This window comes from Spinacia oleracea, chromosome 4 (assembly GCF_020520425.1).
Source record: "Spinacia oleracea cultivar Varoflay chromosome 4, BTI_SOV_V1, whole genome shotgun sequence".
In the NCBI taxonomy this organism is placed as follows: domain Eukaryota; kingdom Viridiplantae; phylum Streptophyta; class Magnoliopsida; order Caryophyllales; family Amaranthaceae; genus Spinacia; species Spinacia oleracea.
The window spans coordinates 67039972-67056661 of record NC_079490.1 but is presented as its reverse complement, the minus strand read 5'-3'; the positions used below and the strand labels follow the sequence as shown (position 1 = coordinate 67056661).

Below are 16690 nucleotides of genomic sequence, written 5' to 3'. Positions count from 1 at the left end.
TTTAGTTGGTTTAGACTTCATGTTAACATTTATTTATAAATTAATGTGAAAAAATAAACCACAATTGGTGGTTGGTTAAGATGGTAATGAGAATTATCATTCAGACATGAGGTCTAGAGTTCGAACCTTGTTGTATTGATTTTTGGTTATCCATGACATGACATACCACTTGGTGAGTGAATGATGTGGCGCAAAGGGAGAGTACTACGTGACACATAGACGTTTTTCAAAACGCCTTTTAATATATTAGTATAGATAAGTAAAATGCTCCTTATTTCTTGTCCCTCCTTCATTTATAGCTCACTCCATTGCGCCGTAAGATCCATAAAACGCAAAACTAGCAGACACCTGCAAGTGCATAAATAATTGGTGCAAATTCAGATATAGATTAGTATAAAGTGAACAAAGAATCAGTAATAGTAAAGTGAAATGAAAGTAAAAATAGAAAAATTTAAAATAAAAGTAGATGAATTAAAAATTAAAGTATATAAAATAAAAAAAAATAAAACAGAAATTCAGCAGTACCCACTGTCATTTGGTTGGACTTGGTTCATCCTAAGATCCTGATTAGTAGAAAGTAAACAAAGAATCAATAAAAGTTAATGAATTAAAAGTAAAAGTAAAAGTAAATGAAATTAGAATAAAGAAAAAAAATTAAGCAGTACCCACTGTCATTTGTTTGGACAGTTACGGCTATCGTGGTTTACCCCTGACTGGCCACAAACTTTGCATGTACGTCCCTTCTTTGCAGTGGTATTCACTTCAACTGCTTTCTCTTTCGCACTCTTTAGCCTCTTGGAACTTCTTCCAGATCCTTTGGTAAGACAAACATTAGGAGGGAGAACATCAACCTCGCCAGAATTTGAGCCAACAAGTAGCTCAAGTATATCAGCATCAGAAGCAGTTTGGTCTTTCCTAGTTGCCTCGCCTTCACCACACTTCTTTTTCTTCAATTCCTCCTCAAACACACTTAATTTCTCAACTAATTCAAACAAATTATCTTCTGTGTCCTCGGCCAAACTCACACAAGAAAACATTTTAGACCAACAATCAGAGAGAAGTTGTTTTTTTTCTATCACTCCTTGAAGAATCTTCCACAAATGACCAACCTTCGAAATTAGACATTGGTTGCTTAAGGGCATCTTTTGACCAACGACGCAACAAATATTTAGATGGAATTTCACATAAGAACTTGCCCTTCATTATAAACAAGATATGTCTACACAATTACCCTTCACTCTCAAACTTTCTACAACTGCATGTACTATCATTAGAACTCGTGTCAAAAATAACATCATAATTCTTGCGCCTCTCGTTATCATAAACAACAGAAAACTCTTCACCAGCACCATAACATGAATTGCAACTCTCTATACCACATGCAAAACATGCTGCCTCACATTCTTCTTGAAATTCATAAAAAAGTGCGTGTGTATAAAACAAGGATGCATGCTTTTCTAATTGTATTGTAAAGGAGTAACAAGTGAAGGAAGATTTTTGGATTTCTTAACCAACTCATCTTGTTCATGTCTTTGGGCATCAAGCGCGCTATCATAACGTAGAGCAAACTCAACTAAAGTGACATGTGGATTTATAAAATGACAAAAGAAATTGTTTTCCCCTTCAGAACGAGAAGTAACTCGCAACAAGCCACCCATAAAAAGATCTCTAAAGTAAGTTGTGATCTATTTATGTTTGATCTTAAACATATAACTAAGCCAATCATGATTTTCTAAACTAAATTCTTTCATCACAGCTTCCCAACCGGATACAAACTGAGTTGGATCCAAATCAGAATCCCATACCACTGCATTTAACTTCTTCAAAAAATCAGTTTCTCTGCAAAGAACAGGGCCAACTTTATCAGGCACCTTACGCATTATATGCCACATACATAAACGCGGTTTAGTCGTTTTAAACACTTTCTCTATAGCAATTGACATGGCAGGATCTTGATCCGTGAGCAAACAATAAGGTTCACAATTACCCATGCACTTCAAAAATGTCTCAAACAACCAAACAAAAGAGGCAGTATCTTCTTTGGACAACAAAGCTGAACCAAAAGTGACACACTTTTGTGGTGATCAACCCCAGTGAAAGGAGAAAAAACTAAACAATATTTGTTTTTATCATATGTACTATCAAAAGTAACAACATCCCCAAATAATGCATAATTTTTCCTACAGATTGAATCAGCCCAAAAAGCACGAGTAAGTTGTTTATGCTTGTCAACACAATAATCAAAGTAAAAACCCCCATTAGAAGCCTGTACTTTCCTCTCAAAATTTTCCTTGAACATAAACGCATCTTTATCGCCTATATAAACTTTCAAATCACGATAAAAGTTTTTAAAATCAGTTTTTGTACCACGAACATTGTTATAACTTCCACAATGTTCTTTACTCATCCTATAGGACTTAACATGCCCTATATTAACTTTGGCATTATTAAAAATATATTGCTTTTGCACCTGAGTCAACTGCCTGGATTCTTTAGTAAAGGGTATGGAGCTTGGGGTTAAAAAAGGATGAGAATGACCCTCATGAAAATAATAAATCACATATTTACCACCAGAACTATACCGTAACCGAATACAAGCAGAGCAACCAGAACGTGTCACACTTCTTTTCCGCGTTTGACTACACTCAGCATCTTGATTTCTAGGCTTGGGTTGATAATAACCTTGCTTAGTACAAAGCAAATATTTGAGAACTATCACTTCAACAATTTCTTTTCCAACAGTTTGTTTTTGCTTTTTATCAGTCCCATTGCGCACTTGAAAACCACAGTGAGCAGCATAAACTTTATAAAAAAGTTCAGCCTCTTTTAAAGAATCAAAAATCATACCCACACTAGGTTTAAGATGATGCAAGCAGCCTGCAATGTACTTCTTGGATCCTTTAGGGGAGTAACACACCCTAGGTGAGTTGATGAGGCTTGAAGTATCATCATTACTACTTGAATCAGTAACAACACTACTAGTTGAATGATTAATCTCTGTAACTGAATTTATCAAAGAAGTAGGTAATGCTCCATCACCCTCGTTCATATTCTGAAATAAACAGAACACAGAGTAAGACAAAATTACCAAAAGGATAGAAATTATGAAAAAAAGTAAACACAACATCGAGTAAAAGTAAACACAACATCGAGTAAAAGTAAACAAAAATTAATGAAAAGTAAACACAGCATCGACGAAAAGTAAACAAAAAAGAAGAAAAAGTAAACACAACATAAAAATACGAATAAGAACTAAAACCCTAATTTCAATTGTTCGAAAATAAAAATTGAAGAGCGGATTACCTGGGCGATGGAAGAAACCAAAAACAAATCCAAGAATATGAATTTTGAAGAAGAAATTATGAGAAAGAAGGAGAAGGAGATTGACAGAGAGGGAGGTTGAGAGAATTCGAAGGAGAGGAGGGAGGAAGAGAGAGAAAGAAAATCTGAAAAGTGAGGAGTTGCAGGAGGTCATTCAACGCGGCTCAATTACAATTTTGCCCTTAGTAATTTCGGGATTTCGGGTGGATTGACAGCCGTTAGATTCATTCGATCGACGGCTGAGATTAGTTCTCAGTTCTCATCTTAAGGGGTGGTTCTCACCAGATCCTGATTATATATATATATATATATATATATATATATATATATATATATATATATATATATATATATATATATATATATATATATATATACACATAACTATTTTCATATGCTAAATTGTTAATGAGCTTGATTTTATGAAATTAACCATTAATTTCGAATTTTACCTAAATTCCAACAAAAATGTTCAAAAATGTTAAAAAATCCTCCAAATCACTCGAAAGTGGTAACATTTCTGGGTTGGTCACGACTTTCCAGCGAGTTCGATCTAGTGGCGCAAGTGTTGCAGGTCAATGCTTTTTGGAGGCGATGCATTATGGTGAGGCAGTTTTTGAGTTAGATCTTGATCCCGTGAATGTGGTTTGGGTGTTAATGGTGGTCGGAGATGAAGATGAAGATGGTGGAGAGAGGGGGTTTCAAAGGTGGGTTTGGTGTTTCTGGGAGTCGAGGGTTTTTCTGGTGGGTTTGGTCTTCTTGGCACAATTTGGAAGGTGGGAGAGGACTAGAGGAGAGATCAGAGGGCTGGGATGGAAGTGATCAGACCGGACAAGTAATGGAAGCAGAAAGGAGGAGGAAGGAGGTTGGAAAAAAAAATTAAATTAAAAAGTTAAGCTTTTTAACAGGTTATCTGTCTTTTGAGTTCAATAAAAGTTAATGGGGTGTAAATGTTAGATTACTCCCTCCGTATTTATTTAAGGGATACACTTGTCTTTTCCAACCGTATTTATTTAAGAGATACACTTGCCATTTTTAGTAACTTATCAACCCCACCATCTACTTAAATAATACATCTACTTTACCTTTAACCCACCATCCTATTAAACAAATTAAACAAATAATTTCATAAACACACCCCACATCCCACTCCACAAAATGACATGGTCCCCACTTGTTTACTTATTAAAATATCTATCCATCCCCATTTGATTTATTATTTTATTTCATTTCATTCAATTCTTTTTCTTAATATCCGTGCCCGGCCAAGTGTATCTCTTAATAAATACGGAAAGAGTACTAAAAAATAATTCAAATGTTATTAACGAAAAATCGTCAAAGTTGAATTATTTAATGTAATTTTCTTTGGAGGATTGTATTTTGCAAATTTTATTTTTTTCGTTGTGCAAAAAAATTAAACCGCATATGAATTTTCTCTCTCTTCAAACTCTACATCGTAGCTGCTCTTCATCTCCTTCCTTCTCCTTGTAAAACCCTAAATACTCTCTTCCGACAAAACCACCATATTGTAGTTGTATCACCACCTCTACTCGGCGTTGCGGATTTTCAAATTGGGGGACTTCGAACCACCTCTTCTCCTCTGCTGCTGCTGTTATTCTCGGTTTTGACAACAATGTATATCTTCTTTCCTCATGTATTTTCTTCCCTTATCTTCGATTTTTTTGTGTGTGGATTTTCTGTTGATTTTATTTGTATTTTAATAGATCCAAGAAGTGTTTAGTCTCATGTGGGGATGATGGATTTTGCCTGATATAATCTTTTAAACGATGAAATCTTGTTGCTAAATATATCTGTTGGGTTTCTTGTTGTCTTTTTTTGGTGTTGTTTTATGTCTAATTAGTCTATACCCAGTTCATAGTTGTAGTTGCAAATCATATTATCCTTAAAAAATAATCGGGATTAATACAAATTTTTGGGGTTGATTCGGTTTTTATTTTTTTGTGAAGGAGCAGCAGAGTAGAAAAGACAAATAATTAAAGGGAAAATTTAGTTTGATTGAATTAGTTTTTTTTTTGTAAATGAGTTTGATTGAACAAGAAATTGAGCAACCTTTTTTTTTGTTTCTTTTCAAGATGAATTTTGGAGCTTGATGAAATGTAGGTGGTGGTGGTTTTTGTTCACGAGAGGATAGTGTATTAGGTTAAGTTCGAACCCTTGATGCCTCAAAAAGTTGGATGATTAAGAAGGCGTCAATGATATTGAACCACTTCAACCATTCAGCCTAATTTCGCAGGCTTTTGTTTATAACCCTTGTATGTTAGCATGGAAATATGAAAGTGGGGCCCTGGCTCAGGGACTGGAGTAATTGGGATTAAGTTGTTGTCTTTTCAAGTCGAATTAGGAATCCTATACATAAGCTATAACAAATGACATTTGCAGATTGTTCCCCTGTCGCCGGCTTATCAAATCTGGGCAGTTGACTCCTATTATGTCCGACCTGAAATTAATGTTACGATTTTCTTTGGCTATAAGCTACTTTGACATCTATTCTTTATTAATTTCCCCCTGTTTTTCTTGATCTGCATCCGTCATTATAATTGCTAGATATAAACTTAGAAACCCGCCTTTTGCTTGTTTGAACAGAAGTCCCTATCTAATTATTGGATAGAAATATTCATTTGCTTCGATTGTTTGCACCTGTTGAGCATCGCGTCGCCTCATCCTCTTCATTGTCATTCAATTTTCTTTCTTGCCTGTCTCTGTTATTTCTATTGTTCATTCAATTTTCAAACTCCTTGGTGCCGTAAATCATGGCACAGATTCATTTGAGATTCTTACTGTGCAACTCCTTTTGGCCTCTCAATTGCTCCTCCTTTCTACCATTATCTTCTTTCTTTTTGGGGCACAACCGGCTTCTGTGCTTCCTTCACAGTTATTTAGCGACCCTACCAGATTAGATACACAAGATGCCGAGGACAAGAGCCGCTGTTGCAGCATCTACTGTCCCGGATACAGATGAGAAGGCCAGTGAAACAGAAAACGCGATTGAAACTGAGGAGAAGGTAGATTTGGATGGAGAAAATGATCCAGAAGAAACATTGGAGGAAGAGGTTGAGTATGAAGAAGTTGAAGAGGAAGTAGAGGAAGAGGTGGAAGAAGAGGAGGAGGTAGAAGAGGAGGTAGAAGAGGAGGTGGAAGAAATAGAGGAAGAAGAAGAAGAAGAAGAGGAAGAAGAAGAAGAAGAGGAGGAAGAAGAGGCTGATGGTACTGAAAAAGCGGGTGATACTGACATCGATATGGAGGAAGGGGATGAAAAAAAGAAGCATGCTGAGCTACTTGCACTTCCTCCTCATGGTTCAGAAGTTTACATTGGTAACATACCTCAAGTTGCTACCGAGGATGACTTGAGGCGTTTTTGTGAATCTATTGGAGAAGTCATGGAGGTATGCTTTTGTTGTTTCCTTGAGCTCTATCCTGTTTTAGATTCGAATGATGACATGCGTTTGACTGTGTTTGTTTGTGACTACAGGTGAGGATAATGAAAGGCAAAGAACCAGGTGAAAACAAAGGCTATGCTTTTGTGATGTTCAGGACCAAGGAGTTGGCCTCTAAAGCTATGGAGAAATTGAATAATACTGAACTGAAGGTAACCTGTAATTGCTTTCTTTCTTCTCTTATACCAGTGCTTTTATCTAGAAGTCTTCACGAGTTGTTGCATGCATGTAATACGGTGCTATTTATATCTGTACATATGCAAATTGGTAGTGTATACTAATTAATTTGGTAGCACTAATGATGCATTTTAATAAATCCTTATCACTTGTAAGGGAAAGTGAAAGATTGTGAAGAGTGGGATAGACATCAATTGACATCAATATATATCTTTTCAGGGCAAGAAAATAAGGTGCTCCTCATCACAAGCCAAGCATAAGCTCTTTATTGGTAACATTCCTAAAACCTTGGGAGAAGAAGACTTAAGGAATGCGGTTTCAGAGTTTGGGCCTGGATTGATTGCCATTGAACTCCTGAAGGTATTATTGCGCTTCCTTTGTTCCCTTTATATCTTTGTTTTCTTTATAATTTGGGGATGATTTTTTTATTCACTTTTTGTTAATACTTATCTGCTATGTATAATTGCAGGACCTACAAAATTCTAGTCGCAACCGTGGGTTTGCATTTATTGAGTACTACAATCATGCATGTGCTGACTATGCTAGACAGAAGATGTCAAAAGCTGATTTTAGGCTTGGTGATAAGTCTCCTACAGTCAGTTGGGCTGACCCTAGCCCTAAGAGTTCAAATGCAGAATCTTCTGCAGTGTCTGAGGTATTTTACCCAGTTGCTTTTCCCGGTAAAAGTAATTTAATTTTTAAGAGGCCTGCTAATAGATTCTGGAATACCTGAATCCTTCTAGCTGATTTTTGCTACAAGTTGATGGCTCGTGTCTTTTTGTAACCTTATGTATGAGCAGAGGGGAGTGTCCATAAATTAGTATCTTGTTTTTGTTGGACGGGAAATCGAGGTCTTGTCGTTTGTTAAGTTCGCTCATATATTGAATCCTACTTTTTTTTGGATATCGCATGTTAGTATGATATGTTGGCATTAGAGATGGCCAACGTGGTGGGTTTGGGGGGTCGCGGGTCCGGGATAATTGACACACGGACCCACCTTAGGAGGGAAAAGATGGACACAGAACGTGATGGGTCGTGGTGGGTTGTAGGGGTCGAGTGGGTCCGATGGGTTTTGGTGGGTTACAACAGGTTTTGGGGCCTAGTGTGACTTCGATGAGTTTAGTGGTTTGGTGGGTTTAGACGAAAGGTGGGTTTGGACGATCACTTAAATGTTAAATTTACAAATTTTATATGAACTTAAATTAGTTAATTTTTATGTTATTGACATACTCACATAAATGTGGTTAATGTATATTTAAACAATCAAATTAGAATATTTTAGCATTTTAAACAAACAAAAGTTTAAATTAGGATGGCGGGTCCGGTGGGTCACAAGTTTAGGTGGGTTCGTGTGCTGAGTGGGTTGGGTTGGGTGGGTCGGGTGGGCCAGGGTGGGTTGTGTCGGGTCCGAAGGAGTTGGTCGAAATGGGTTGTGTTGAAAAAACTCGACCCACGACACATTTAAAAAATATCCCTTATCCCTGTTGGGCGGATTGTGTCATGGGTTATAAGTGGCTCTGACCCACGTGACCCATTATGGGTTGTGTCAGGGTGGGTGGGCTGGGTCACTGGTCATCTCTAGTTGGCATGAAAAGTTCGGGTGTTCTTTTTGGTAGCTTGAGTTCTATTAGTACTCCCTCCGTATTTTGTAGGAGTCACATTTCATTCTGACCGTATTTTATTAGAAGTCACACTTCCATTTTTAGTAACTTCTCCACCCCACCTTCTAATTATTTAATATATCCAAATTCCTTTAGGGACCACCGCTACAAACCTCCCTATCTACTTTGATTAAAATACTTTTCCCATCATCTTTTTTCTATTTGTTTATTACTCTCTCCCCCACTTGCTTTATTATTTTTATTAGATTCAACTCTCCTTCCTTAATACTCATGTCGGTCAACATGTGACTCCTAATAAAATACAAAGGGAATAATATTTGATAGAGGACTATAGGTTTTTCGAGAAAATAGATCCTCGCTTTTCCAAGGGGTGAAAGACACCCATTTTACCCATTGCCTTCTGCCTAGGCTCTAGAGGGTCCTTGTTACGTTGTTGTGTCTCCTTACTTTTAAAACATTGTATATGAGTTAGATTTACAATTTTAAGATGTTAAATATGATTTTTGTAATTTAATCAAGAGGTTGGGGAGAACTTGGCTAAACCATTGGCTTGAGCATACTTGCTGTTCTGTGTAGGTTTAGGTTTACTTTTATTTTGGGTTGGCAGCATGTGGGCTTAGCATTGCATATAGTCCTTAGTGATTGTCAAATAACTTTTTTTGCTATGCCAACTTGCTCTATGGGCTATTGCTTCAACTAGAAAGAATAAACCAATGGGCAGTGGCTTGTAGGAAAGATGTCTTTGTAGTCGAAATTATATCTCGTGTGGAGATCATTGACTCTCTTATATTAGATTCAATTTGTAGTAATGGCATCATTTTTAACTTTTTAAATGTTAATTTGAATTTGGTTCTTTGTATGAAGTGCATGAGGTAAATGGTTGGACCTAATCTTTGGGTTAACTTGAATAGGTTAAGGCTGTCTATGTCAAGAATCTGCCTAAAGATGTCACACAAGATATGTTAAAGGAGCTGTTTGGTAGACATGGGAAAATAACCAAAGTTGTGTTGCCACCTGCAAAAGCCGGGCAAGAGAACAGCAGATTTGGCTTTGTGCATTTTGAAGATAGGTCAAGTGCCTTGAAAGCTGTGAAGAACACCGGGAGATGTGAACTTGAAGGTAATATTCTTTGTTTTCTAGTTTGGTCTTGATGATGCTCTTAGTTTCCATTTCTTTTGATACATGGTGCTAATTGCTTGGGCTTTGGTTTCTTTACGGGGATGACAGGTCAAGTTCTAGATTGCTCTTTGGCAAAGCCACAAACTGATAAATCATCACCAGGGGCCAATCATCAGAGATCAGCTTTGCTTCCTGGTTACGGGTCTCGTGTTGGCTATGGTATGTTTGGTGGTGCATATGGTGCTGTTGGTGCAGGATATGGTGCTCCAGGCCTAACTCAAGTAAGTATTTTTTTTGAAAAAAAAATTGTACACGAGGATAGATATTGATTTCATCTTATATTAACATCCTTGGAGGCAATGTCGGTGGAGTCTGATTGGGTTTCTGTTATGTTAATTATTTGGATTGCTGATGTGAGTTTGAAAATTGGACAGAATCAGATTAAACATTGTTACTTGATTACAGTCATTTATGAGTTAGGAGGTGTATGGCATGGAAACTGTTTCAATTGTATTGCATGTTTGGTTCACCCTTCACAAAGAGACTTCTGCATTGTAATTTTTTTTAATGATGTTAAGATTGTTAATTTATTCGTCTCTTGTTCTGTTCAGATTTTGATGGAGTCGTACGAGGGACCAGCCTGTTTAGGTTTCGTTTCCCAAATGAACTGATTTTGTACCCTTTATGGTACTCTTGTGTTTCTTAATTGGGGAGGGGGGACCCAAGGTACAGCAGCTAATAATATCTCCTCCCTTCCATTCCTCACACAACTTTTGATGGGAGGGGAGAGAATTAATATTGTTATTAGAACACTATTAACCTTTACTTTACCACCAGTCCACTACCCCATGAACTTGTCAACTACAAAACCCTCACCTTTGCTACTCAAAACATGTCTAAAGTAAAAAAACAGGTGGACAATATTGATGTTGAAATTATAATGGAGATGAGAGAGGGAAAAGAATGTAGCAAAATTATATTATTATTTCAGTTAATCCAAATAATTAAGTTACATTAAACTACCTTTTATAGGCTTATAAAACATACTACATTATGTGGAATGATCCACTAACCCATTACTACTCGCTAATAATATTCATGTACCTTAAATTAAGAAATATGATTAATCATGATCTTATGATCCCATGATCCATTAACCCACTAACTATAATTTTGGGAGCATTTCCAACACACTCCCTTGCTCCAAAAATTAACACACTCCCTTGCTCCAAAAATTATAGGAGCCAACATTCAACACCGCATAATGGACCTTCAGTTTTTTTTGTTGTTCTTAATCTACGAAGTAATCTTCATGGAGCACTTCTCTCCATTAACATAGAAGCACTTCTCTTCTTAATGTAATGCACTTCTCATTACCATCTTCAAAATTATTGATGCACATAATTATCACCAACATTCAATCAATGGAGCACATCTCTCCATCAACACCTTTGATGTAGTCATGCAAATTGACCATATCGACTAGTTTCACGACTGCTATAAACTTCGAAATCGTCTCTGCGGTGATTACGACTTCCACACTTGTGAAGACTACTCCTTCACCTCAAATAATTTCCGCCCTACTTTTCATGGAATATGAAATTCTATTCTCATGGGCTAACAGGGAACCCATCAACACATCACAGCCAACCATTACTTCCATGGTTAAATGCAAAACACTCAAAAAATCACTCGAAAACAAAAATATTGCTCATAAACATTGAAATCAAGCTATGTTGCTTTTTTTTTCACAAAAATATTTTTTAGTACGCCATTTCTCTCTCTTTCTCTTTTTTCATCTCTTTTCTTCTCTTTTCCCGGATCTAACCTAAAGCTCTTGATACAATGTTGAAATTATAATGGAGATGAGAGAAGGGAAATAATGTAGTATTATACTATTATTTCATTCAATCCAATTAATTAAGTTACATTAAACTACCTTTTACAGGCTCATAAACATATTACATTATGTGGAATGACCCACTAACCTATTACTACTCACTAATAATAATAATATTCATGTACCTAAAATTAAGAAATATGATTAATCTTGATCCCATAATTCATTAACCCACTAACTATAATTTTGGGAGCGTTTCCAACAATTGAACTATTAGTTGCGCCGGTGTGGTTGGACCGTTGGGCTAGGGAGACAGAGGGGCCTTTGGGTCTGGACCTGTGGTGATCGCTGGTTACGAGGGAGAGGTAGGGGAGGCTGGGGTCTATATAGTGTTGGCACTGGGCAGTGTTATGGCTGGATGACAGGGGGTATCTTGGGCTGTGGCAGGGGGGTGATCACGAGGGATCTTGCATGTTGGGTTGGTGATGGATGACAAGGGGTACTTGAGTTCGGGGTTTATTTGATGGTGGCTGGTATAGTAATGCTTAGGTGGATGAAATTTTATAGGGTTAGGTATGGTTCTTTTGTGCGATATTTTGGGTTAAACCTGCTAAAGTGGTATATATTGTCCATTTAAAGGAAATATTCCAAACAATTACAAAAATGAACAGGACAAAGAGGAAAGCAGGAGCAATAAAGAGGAACTTTGTGTAACTTTTTTTTTTCTTTTTTTTCCTTGTTTTTTTCTTTTTTACTTCCTACTCCTTTCTGATTTGATTGATGACAATGACGATCTCCTACGACGATTCATGTTAGCCGACCCCAAATCATTTTGGGACTAAGGCTTTGTTGTTGTTGTTGTTATTGTAGTACGTTTGTGAAATTTTATTTCCCCTCATAGGTATTTTAATACATTCACTGTATGTAAACCCTGGATTATTAAATTATTTTCACAAAGTATCATGTATTTTGAATGGAGTCGGGGTTTGGGGTCCTTGATTCTTTTCTTCTTACAACTTCTGGTTTAGTTTTAGAGGGAGAATGCTGTAAAATTTCAAGAAAACTGTAGGAAGTTCAAAGTCTTTGCATTGCGTTATGAGCATTTGGGCTCATTGTATATTAAGGAATTTTTCTATGTCACGTGCTTTGTTTATGTATCTTTTGCACTTATGTTAGTTGATCAGATTATGTTTTCCGATTCTTATTGAGAGAGTAGTACATTGATTGTGCTTGGGTTAATATTTTGTAGCTTCTAGTTTGTAGGCACATTTTCTGTACTACGTAGTAAATTTACTACCTTTTCGTAATGTTCTACTCACTTCTTTAGACTCTTGTTTCTAGGGGAGTTTGAGAAAAGTGAGTAGGTGGCAAAAATGTGGATGAGTAAGAGAGTTGAAAATGGTGGGTGTCTATAAGTGGAAAGGTGTAAATATTTTGAGGAAATGGGGAAGATGGTAAAAGGGTTTCCAAAAGTAGAAATGAGTTGAACTTTATGAAGCATCCCAAAGCAGAAAGTGAGTAGAAGTGTAGAACATTACGAGATGGGGGCAAGTATTTAGAATCGACTTGAAGTTTTGAATTAGTTCTGTAAAGGTTTCCTGTTTGTTAGATAGCTGAGGTGCATGTGGTTTCTGTATTACTTGCTTAAATGATCATAATTGTACCGTAATCGTTCCGTCTCCTTTGTCGTGGATGTTGTGTTCTGACGTTTATATTTGTTTTTTCAGCCACTACTTTATGGCGGCAGGAGTGCAGGTCCTGCTGGTATGGCAATGATGCCGATGCTTCTACCAGATGGAAGGGTTGGATACGTACTGTAAGTTAATAATGTTTTTTCATTTTTTTTTGTTAATATGTATGTGAGTTCTTTATAACTTTCTTCTGCTTTTATTTTGTTTTAATGATAACCATGCTAGTTTGTGTTGTTAATCCACTCCCCATCCCTATTCTCTTTCACAATTAATAACTGGGATAAAAGAACGGTTGAATAAACACTAAAGAGAATGGCCATAAGTGACCAAACTTCTTAATTTGGACACAGCTGCATTATCTTGGGGTGGTGGACTGGATGTGCTAGTTCACAGTTATGCAGACACTCTATAGTTTATATATGTATAATACTTTAGGGATTTGGAGGAATAGAAGGATTTGAAAGTTATTCTTACGGAGCACTTACCCTTAACTTTAAAATGAATTTATTTCGTGGGTGCCACACTTTAAAAGGTAGCTGGAAGTGGAACTTGTGATGCAAATTGTTTTGTATTTTATTTTGAAAATTTTGCACGGGTTTGGTGGGTCATTCTTTTGATGGGCTGTGTTCAGAATTAGATTTGATTGGAAATACTTTCATACTGAAGAAAAAAAGATGTGATTGGAGATAATAGGTACTTTATATCAAAGAGATGGAAAAATTAGATGTGGTTGAAAATACATGTAACGAGGAGATCAGAAAAGTAAATTTATTTGGAAATAGTGGGTGGTTTAATATTGAGGAGAGATTGAAAAATCAGATGCGGTTGAAGATGGTGAATAAATTATACTTCATATTGAGGAGAGAATGGTAGAAGTGACCGGAGATAATAGATATGGAGTAAATTAACTTGACTGTAAAATGTCTTACCAACTCAAGGCATATAGGTCCGAAGATGCGTAGTATATTATTTTGTTAAATCTAATGGAGTACAATGTTACATTGCTTTTAGAAGGATAAACATGAAAAATGCATTGTTTTTTAATTTTCTTTTCCTTCTGAGATGTAAAATGTCTTGATATCTGACTGCAGGCAACAACCTGGAGTACATCCACAAACCCCTCCTCCACTACAGCAACATAGAGGTGGAAGAGGAGGTGGTGGTAGTAGGGGGGGCTCCTCTAGTGGGGGAAAGCGTGGTGGTTATAATGGTGGACGGGGGCGGAGTCGTTACAACCCTTACTGAGATTGAGTTTGAGGCCTGGGCCTGCTATTCAATCTGGATGACTTGAATCTCACGTTTATTTACTTTATGGTTAGGATTATAGGAATTCTGTACTTGACAAATGAATTCATCCTATATTATCTTGTTGTATATTTATTTGATTTAATGTCACGTTTAGCGATAGCTGGCTTGGTTCACAAACGGTGATAATGAAGCCCTAGTTGATGTTCTTTTGGGGCAGGGTAAGGGCTCAGAGGGTCTCGTTGCATCACAGTGAACGATACCCTCTAAGGCTCCAATCTTGTGCCACAATGCTTGATATTTGTTCAAATCTGTAAAACTTTTACTAGTTCAACAAGCTTATTGTTATACTCAATATTTTTTTTACAATTTTTATGACCCCAATTGGTATCTTCTGGGTGAAAGATTAGAATATTACCATTTTAACTTGAAATTATATACTTTGTATGTATAGGCGTTTCTTTATAAGGAGTTGAAAGTGGAAACATCAAGTGAATTCAAATGTTATACTGCTTGAATGCGTAATTTTGTCTTGCATTTCTAGTGTTCAACCTTGATTGACCTTTTTAACTTTAGAAAATTTGACACCAATACTCTAACCTTAACCCAATCTGCTTAAAACGATCCCAGGTTTTAATTAACTCAGAATACACCAACGTTTATACATTATCTTCTTATATTGGTCCTCCTTTTTAAATGATTTGCAAAAGCAGGTCACCATCCTATCTGTCAATTACAGTTATATTAAATGCTTATTTTATTTTCTATTTTCTTCAAATATGTTTCACCCTTGTTATTTTAATCCCCCCTTCCTTGTGTGTTCTTTTTTCCGCATTCATTTTTTGGGTTCTTTCTCCTTTAGTATAGTTAATGCACATGTATGATCATATGTTTACATATATATCACTTTATTTGAGCATAATATATAGTAATTCATTTGAGCAACTAAACGCCTGATGTTAAACCAATAATGACAAAGTAAGATAACCAACCAAGTAGTCAACTAACTTTCCACTAACTTTTATATTAATAAACATGAAACACTAACAGCGAGATATGAGCAAGTTAACTTACTTTTTATTACTAAACAAAAACACTAACAAGTCAACTGATGACAATGGCATTGCACAAGCAGCTAGCTAGTATGGTTCTTTCTCGACTATTTTTATCAATGTAGATGGGATGCAATAGTAAGGACCTGTTTTAATTAGAAACCAATTTTCACATCAGAATAAGACTCGGCTTTTTGCTGACCAAAAAATACAAAAGTTGGTTAAGACTAAGCTGTAGGTTTCACTCCAAAAAATACAGCAACAAAAGTTGGTTTAGACCAAGCTATAGGATCAGACTAAAAATTACAGAAGCAAACAATCTCATCCAACAATCAATGCTACCGAAGGAAATAATTTCCTTGGTCCAAGTTTGCATTTAATGCTAAAGCTAATAAATGCGGTTCAATATTTATTAACAAGTTAATAATTCAGTGAGATCAAATGATATGAATGCACAGCTTACTCTTGACTGAACCCGTAGGGTCACACAAATAGCGCGTAAACGGATCAAGTATTTAAGTGAATATAATATTCATAAGTACTCTATTTATGGTCATTCGAAAATGATGGATCTTGGTTCCCGTGGGAGCTAAAATCATCACAAGGCCAAGAAAGGGTATTACCGGAAATGAAGATATTACCGGAAACGGAAATATGGTTCATGACGAAAATATAAATATTATCCAAGTCGAAGATATTGCCGGATAAGGAAATATGGTTCGTATCGGAAAATATTACCGGAAATAGAAATATTGCCGGAAGCGGAAATATTACCGGAAACGGAAATATCACTGGAATCGGAAATATTGTCGAAATCGGAAATATTGTGGGAAATGGAAATATTAACAGAAACGTGAATATTGTTCGAATCGGAAATAAATTCCGGAATCGGAAAACGAATCGGAAGCACGACGAGCGAATGCTCGACGAACGAGCTTGCGAGACGCAAGGCCCAGCGCCTAGAAAGCCCGCACGGAGCAGCTTGCTTGGGCCGAGCAAGTGCAACATCGCCCAACAAGTGGGCCGCGTGCTGTGTGCCTTGACGCCAAGCCTCGAGCGACAACGTGGGCCTCAAGCGACAAGTTGCAAGGGGCTGGGCCGTCAGTTGCTTGCACGCTAAGTAAAGCTTGGGCACCAAGCTACTTGCGCGACAAGTAGTTTGGGACTC

General features: G+C 36.7%; 2 protein-coding genes across 6 annotated transcripts; one reads left to right on the top strand and one right to left on the bottom strand.

The window, feature by feature from the left end:
* Positions 1-1227: 1227 nt before the first annotated feature.
* On the bottom strand, positions 1228-3049 carry LOC110779631 (protein FAR1-RELATED SEQUENCE 5-like). Its single transcript, XM_056841816.1, has 3 exons — positions 2140-3049; positions 1766-2053; positions 1228-1406 (listed from the first exon to the last, which is right to left on the bottom strand). Exons 1-3 carry the CDS (start codon positions 3047-3049, stop codon positions 1228-1230), a joined length of 1377 nt encoding a protein of 458 aa, XP_056697794.1.
* A 1655-nt stretch (positions 3050-4704) lies between these two features.
* Positions 4705-14839, top strand: LOC110796197 (heterogeneous nuclear ribonucleoprotein Q). Of its 5 annotated transcripts, none has more exons than XM_022001225.2 (9): positions 4705-4956; positions 6215-6725; positions 6812-6928; positions 7173-7313; positions 7423-7608; positions 9487-9694; positions 9803-9975; positions 13262-13350; positions 14317-14839. In XM_022001225.2, exons 2-9 carry the CDS (start codon positions 6249-6251, stop codon positions 14468-14470), a joined length of 1545 nt encoding a protein of 514 aa, XP_021856917.1. In that variant the 5' UTR covers positions 4705-4956; positions 6215-6248; the 3' UTR covers positions 14471-14839. The 5 variants fall into 5 exon arrangements, with proteins under 5 accessions (XP_021856917.1, XP_021856920.1, XP_021856918.1 ...); XM_022001228.2 differs by having other exon boundaries at positions 4710-4956; positions 6235-6725; XM_022001226.2 differs by having other exon boundaries at positions 4710-4956; positions 6102-6725.
* The last annotated feature ends 1851 nt before the right edge of the window (positions 14840-16690 follow it).